Source organism: Lissotriton helveticus, chromosome 7 (genome assembly GCF_964261635.1).
Source record: "Lissotriton helveticus chromosome 7, aLisHel1.1, whole genome shotgun sequence".
NCBI classification, from domain to species: Eukaryota; Metazoa; Chordata; class Amphibia; order Caudata; family Salamandridae; genus Lissotriton; species Lissotriton helveticus.
Genome location: NC_136068.1, coordinates 1,834,555,766 through 1,834,562,363, shown reverse-complemented (window position 1 = coordinate 1,834,562,363; position 6,598 = coordinate 1,834,555,766). Strand labels below are relative to the sequence as shown.

At 43.4% G+C, this 6,598-nt stretch overlaps 1 protein-coding gene across 1 annotated transcript in view; it reads right to left on the bottom strand.

The window, feature by feature from the left end:
• Positions 1-333: 333 nt before the first annotated feature.
• Positions 334-6,598, bottom strand: part of LOC144770826 (C-type lectin domain family 2 member D-like) — a 143,932-nt gene continuing 137,667 nt past the window's right edge. Inside the window, exon 5 of the mRNA XM_078655600.1 lies at positions 334-6,065. Coding sequence (XP_078511726.1) covers positions 5,897-6,065 — 169 coding nt within the window. The 3' untranslated portion in view covers positions 334-5,896. The remainder of the gene's footprint in view (positions 6,066-6,598) is intronic.

Genomic DNA, 6,598 nt, shown 5'->3' with positions numbered 1-6,598 from the left:
TTATTCATTTAGAAAACATTATCTGGCACCTTAGTGGAAAGGAGGACATGTGTAAGATTAGTGGATGAGGGGAGGACAAAATATGATATAAGGGGTGGCTTAAAATGTTTATCAGATTCTCCCAGCTGAGACGCTGCATTTAAGTAAAGATTGGGAAGAATAAAGGCGCTTGCGACATACAGAACAGTAGAGCATTGATAGATACAACAGAAAAGAGCATGCGGTTATGGGAAGAAGCCACCTCAAAAAGAGTAACATTTAATAGAGATATTTAGATGTTATGGAAAGTTGCACTGGCTGCTTTACATAAAGAAAATGAGCTTCCAGCTTATGTTTTGCACAGAAGTATTAATTTTAATGTGCCATAATACAAGGAAAATGTAAAGTTCTGCTAGTCATTTTTAACAAGATCGCATAGTGGTTTACAGAAGATAGATACATGATTTTAAGTCTATTATCAGTATTTCTCAAAGCACTTAAAAGATGATGTTCAAATGCTACCATCTGAAAACATTGATTTCACATGTAGGTTTAGCATAAGGGATAGTACATATTAACATGAGCAAGGTTGCATTAAAGATCATTTTTACATAACAACACTTTAAAACACTCCATGGATATCAAAAACATCATATTGATTTTAAAGATATATATGATATTAGAGATGGTACATACTATAAGACAATGTTACATACTGGGAATAGCTCTAGTTGCATCTGTCCTATGAAGTATTCTCAAATGAATGCAAATAATTAACAAGCATTAATGTCCAATAATCCTAGAGCATTTGACCGAAAAGATAAGCACTCTGCTCGTGATGCTAACGTTTGCTCATCAAATCACATTGCTTTGAATGCATGCTGAGATCTCGGAACCTGGCCTTGTGCACTGTGCCAAGATTTTGCTTGGCTTGCATGGGAGGGAGCTCCTTTTTGGGTCCGAAACTGTGGAACTCTCTTCCTGAGCCCCCCAGAAGCTGCACTTTCTTACTTGCATTCTGTAAAGACCTGGCTTTTTCTTCTCTACTCGCGGAGTTTCTTTGATTTCCATCTGTGCCTCAACATAATCCCTCAGATGACGCTAACTGCAACTGACAGACTCTGCATCGGCTGCACAAAAGGCTAGTAAAGATAGCAGCAAAGCAAAGGAAGGTGGGTGAAGCATTCACCTGTGCGTACAGGGCTCACAGACAACCATGGGCATCCATCTATCATCTTCCCTCATAGTTACTTTGTAGACTGGTCCTCGATGACCCAGTCTGACTAGGGATTGCAGTATGACTTCACAAATCATCCGTGATAATCTAGAGATGCCATGTTTTTGTTACACATTTGTTCTGAAGTCAAGATTTGCTTTTTGCTCTCTACACTGCACTGTCATAATATTTGCCAAATAATATTTTTCAGATATTTAGCATTTTTTTAAACATTTCAAATACACTATGTGACCATTGTTATATTAAAATGACTTTCACTGATCCCTTATTTGTCCGGGTAAGAGATTTGAGTAGAGTTTAGGGAAAAAAGATGTTTAGAACTGATTCCAAAAATGAAATAAGGGGAAAATTCAGAAAAGATCACAAGCCACGAAATAAAAAAAATTAACGAGAATTAACCAATCATTTAGCTGTTTGCTTTATATCAGCAACAACTACACCACAATTATTTTTTTATTTTTTTATTTTTGGTATTTAATATAGCGTTGACCCAACTCTAAGTGACTGAGGTCTGTTCGCAGGATGAATATTTCGTAACATACACGTCCAGCCACCTTTGAACACAAAGCTCAGAATAGTGGTTGGGTGGTAACTTGAAGCTTCATCTGGGGGTGAATTTTTTTGTAATTGACTTGGCCTCACAACTTAAATAACAAAGGTAATGTCCACATCAGCCGAGAGTGCAGACTATATCTCCAGCAGGGTCGATATGTCATGTCGTGTAGAAGCATGGCATCTGTCAAGGGTAATTGCAGGTACTTTCCTAGACATGTCATTTTTCAGGAATTGATTCCTTCTCTAATGTCCACCATCTGAGAAGGGCCCTGTGGGACAAAAGTTTAGATGGATTTTGTGCCGTGGCAAAGGGCCTGATTTGGATCTTGGCGGATGGATTACTCGCTCACAACGGTAATAGATATTACGTCTGCCGAAATATAAAACCTAAAGGATATAATGGGATTTATATTTTGGCGGACGGGATATCTGTCACTGTTGCGACGGAATAACCCGTCCGCCGAGATCCAAATTAGGCCCCCCTTAGTACCGGTGGCTGTACAACACTCCTGACTTTGGCAGTGCAATGTGCACCAAAGAGGGCCATCAGTAATCAGCATTGTGTCATACTGAGATCAATGTATGCTGCTTCACGCTTCAGGCCATTGGAGTACCCAGCAGACTGTGATGATTTACATAGGTGGCTCCGATGGTGCGATTACAACTGCTGATGATGTACGTTGAAGTTAGTAAGGCAGGACAAAAAGTGTCAACGTTTTTCATTCCTGTTTTTTAAGAAGGACTGGAGGGCTCACTTTTAGGTGCCCGAAGTCCTACGGTAACAAGTGGGTGTTGACCATACCTGCCGTGTTCCGCACAGTGGCAGGTAAACCTCGCCTCAATATCATGAAGCCGAAGATGTCATCAAAACTCCAAGGACAGTCTATGATTTCCAAAAAGGGCAGAATGAAAGGGTTTTCCTCCTGCCAGAGCCCACACATATACAATCGGTAAAGGTTCAATGCGCCTGCATGTTATTGAATTTATAAGTTTCCTTATACCATCTCTGGTAGAGTAGTTTTGACCCCCAAAAGCATAAACAATCATACCAGCTTGTGGTATCTTCCATGAGCTCCCCACTCATGGGCAGGATGTACTAGTGAGAAGGGCGAAGAAGCAATGCAAGCAGGAGTGCAGAATATCTATTCCCAGACCAAGAAGAGAAAGGACATGCATTTTGTTTCCAAGTGAACATTTCCTTCTTGTAATATCCCAAAGCATCATGGGAACGAGCACAATGATGGCACCGGGGCAGAATAGCATTTCTCTGCTTCGCATTACCATGGTCCTCGAGTCCATGACATCTTGAAACCGGAAATAGGAACCAAATTCTCTGACCTCCCTGATGACCCAAGATGCAACCACGTACATATTGCCCATTGGTACAGCGCATTCGATGTTGCCTTTCACTTAAGCTTCTTTGACACCGAATGAGAGATTGTTGGTATCAAATTGTGGGTGCTTGAGAGAGTTTCTCTGGGGGAATCAGTTACAGAAGATGTGACGTTGTACATTGGCCAACCAAGGAAGAAGTTCTAGGCTCATCACAATCTACCTGTGCAAGAACTGAGAAATGAATAGTCCCTGGCTTTGACTGGCAACCATTTTGTCATGACATGTCCATCTTTCAGTGGGAATTCTGTTTGGTTTTTTGGTCCTGTTTTTATTGTTTCTCCTCTTACACTTGTACAGAAGGAAGCAGAATATATCCATCTTTTCTGACATGGTAGGTCCACAGCTTTCTCTTGTTTCAGAGTCCATGCATGCAATGAAATGCTGGTCCCTGCTCGCACCCTGGTTGTGACCTCTTGTTTCAGAGGAAGCTGAAAACATTATTCTAGATAAAAACCTTAGGGCTATGAAAAGAACACCACATACAAGTGCCTCCATGAGCCGTATAAAAGCAAAATTGTCCAAAGAAAATTTTTGGACAAAAGTATTTGCCCCTGCATTATGAAAATAATGTGTAGCGCTGGTGAAATTACAGGATTTTGACGCACGCCTGGCAAATATGTTTGTACACTGACAAGATGCAGGGCTCATTTGGTCTGGAAAAACCACTGTGCCTCACTCCACGACTTGCAGGCAAGTAGTGGCGGCTAAGAATCCACGTCCATTCAGGACTCACTATTTCTGCAGAGATCTAAATACACCAGTAGAGTTGGGAAATAAATCCATGTGATGTTGACAGCCATTGCTCAAACTTTACTTATTCTCCTCATGATCTGTTTCCCGTGAATACCGATTACGGTGCAAACTCCCAGTGGGCTCCCACACCGGGCTTCAAATTTTGCGGCAATGGCTATGACCTGCACAGGTTAAACATTGCAAAATTATTTTTGACAGAAACAAATTCTGGCCAAGATTTGCTATGATTTTGCTTCAGGTTCTGCACTTTTGTGGCACAGCCCTGACTCAAAATCCTTTCTGGTATGAACTGAGCCATACAAAGCAACTTTGCATGGTTTTGTAAATACTTTGATTACTTTTCATGAAGTAGGTGCTACGTGGGTGCAGCATGGGCGTTCCCATGCATCCTCTCATGTATTTTGGTGCCAAAATGGTGTTCCTACTATCATTATTTCGCCTTGTTACTACCTCTTTCCATGTGTGCTGCATTCTGCAGCACACATGGAAAGAGGAATAGGCCTCAAAGGGTTGTTTTAGTGCAGTAAGATGTCCCTTCCTCCACAAAAACTATCCTGTCCACAATGCAGGTACCCTTACATGCAACCTGGGCTTCATCCTGGACTCATCAGTCTCAGTGACCCAGCAAGTCAACGGCATCACCTCCTCCTGCTTCAACACCCTCCGCATGCTTCGCAAGATCTTCAGATGGATCCCCACCGGAACCAGAATGAGGGTCACACAGGCCCTCGTCAGCAGCAGACTGGACTACGGCAACGCCCCCTTACACAGGAACCATGACCAAACTCCAGAAAAAACTACAACTCATACAGAACTCCTCTGCACGCCTCATCCCTGACATCCCCCACCACACCCACATCACAGACCATGTGAGAGACCTGCATTGGTTCCTGGTTAACAAGAGAATCACCTTCAAGCTCCTCACCCATGCTCACAAAGCACTCCACAACACCGGACCAGCATACCTTAACAAACGGCTCACCTTCTACACCCCGAACCGCCAGCTTCGCTCCGCTGACCTCGCCCTCGCCACCGTTCCAAGCATCCACAGGACGAGCACCGGTGGCAGATCTTTTTCCTACCTCGCCGCCAAGTCATGGAACACACTCCCCACCCACCTAAGACAAACTCGGGACCTGCTGACCTTCATGAGATGTCTCAAGACCTTGCTGTTCGAGCAGTAGCTGCACCCCCCCCTCCAGCGCCTTGAGACCCTCACGGGTGATTAGTGCGCTCTACAAATGACTGATTGATGGATTGAAGTGTCAGGGTGCCTGTATTGGTGCTAGGCTACCCATAGCGCATCAGCAAAAGGAGAGAGCAGAAATGCTCCATATATTTGTAAATATGAAGCATTTCTTCTCTCTCCCTTTCACGCAACGCAACACAGCAGGTTACGCAGTAATGCCGCATTGCATGAAATAATATTAGAACACTGGAACGCTAAGAGCTATATTGCCGACAATGGAGTAGCTCTCGGCTTTTAATGGCTTTTAAAAACCCGGAGCTCCAACATTCCAATGTTTGTCTTCATGTTTCTCCCGTTATAATTTAGAGCATTCTGCCCCTAGTGGGTGGAATGTTTTAATAGCCTTATAGACCGCCTGCCTCGGTTTTACCGGTTGCTAAAGTACCTCTCTCTGGTTACAGTAGCACTTGCTTCAAATCTCCCAACATCAGCCCTCGTTCCCACCCACCCACCCACCTCCCTACCCAGCTAATACATCCCTGCTTCCCCATCTACCACGGCATTTTGTATGGATCTTTGATGGACACAAACATCTACAGTGGCTCTGAAAACCTCAATTTGCAATCCTTCTTGGCCCTTATCAGTCCAGTCAAGCCTTCAAATTGGACACCAAACTCAAGAGCCGATTTGGAAATAGCACAAAAGACAGTGGTGGTAAAAACACAGATTGTGCTGAGCTGGATACAACGGGGTCAGGCAGCTGCAGATGTAGGATTCCAGCCTTTGTCTTATGTCTTTTCTTGGTGTAGGTTGGCGCCTCCAACAAAGATAGATTTCATACGTTGCCCCAAGATATCACCAATGGTGCAGATCCACTTCCTATTCCCATAGCATCTTGCGTTCTTGGCTCCCTGGTGGTTCAGGTATGCGCAGTTGGAGTCTCCTGTGATGTCAAACCTGTTGAGGTAAGCGGTGAAGGGGAATGGGTGTTAATTCTTAGGGGGAATTGACTCCCAGATATTGCACCCAAGCACCCTTCAAGTACAAAGAAACGTGTGCAGTTTACAAATCCGTTTGGTGTGATACATTCTACTAATGGTATCACAGAATTGTATATCTTTGGTGAGTGTAAATAATAACATAAAAGGGTCGCTCATTGGGTAGAATAGGCTGTTCTCTGTCACTGCCGCCACTGATGGTTTAAAAGAAGTAGTATGCTAGGGTGATAGTCTAAATAATAGAATACATTTTTGGGATATTTGACTATTGGGTAGAGTGTGGAAATTTAGTATGAAAAAATGCATGACACAGGTCACTAGAAAAGTACAGACTGCAGTCAGGAGAGGTCTGTGGACTAAGAGTGTGGTGCTGTCCCCATCTCTGCTTTTGGAAGAAATCACTGCTAGGCAACAAATTGGCCGCACTCATTTCAGAACTCAGCCTGCAGGGCTCGTAGCAGTATTAAAAAACACAATGACACTTATTTTTCT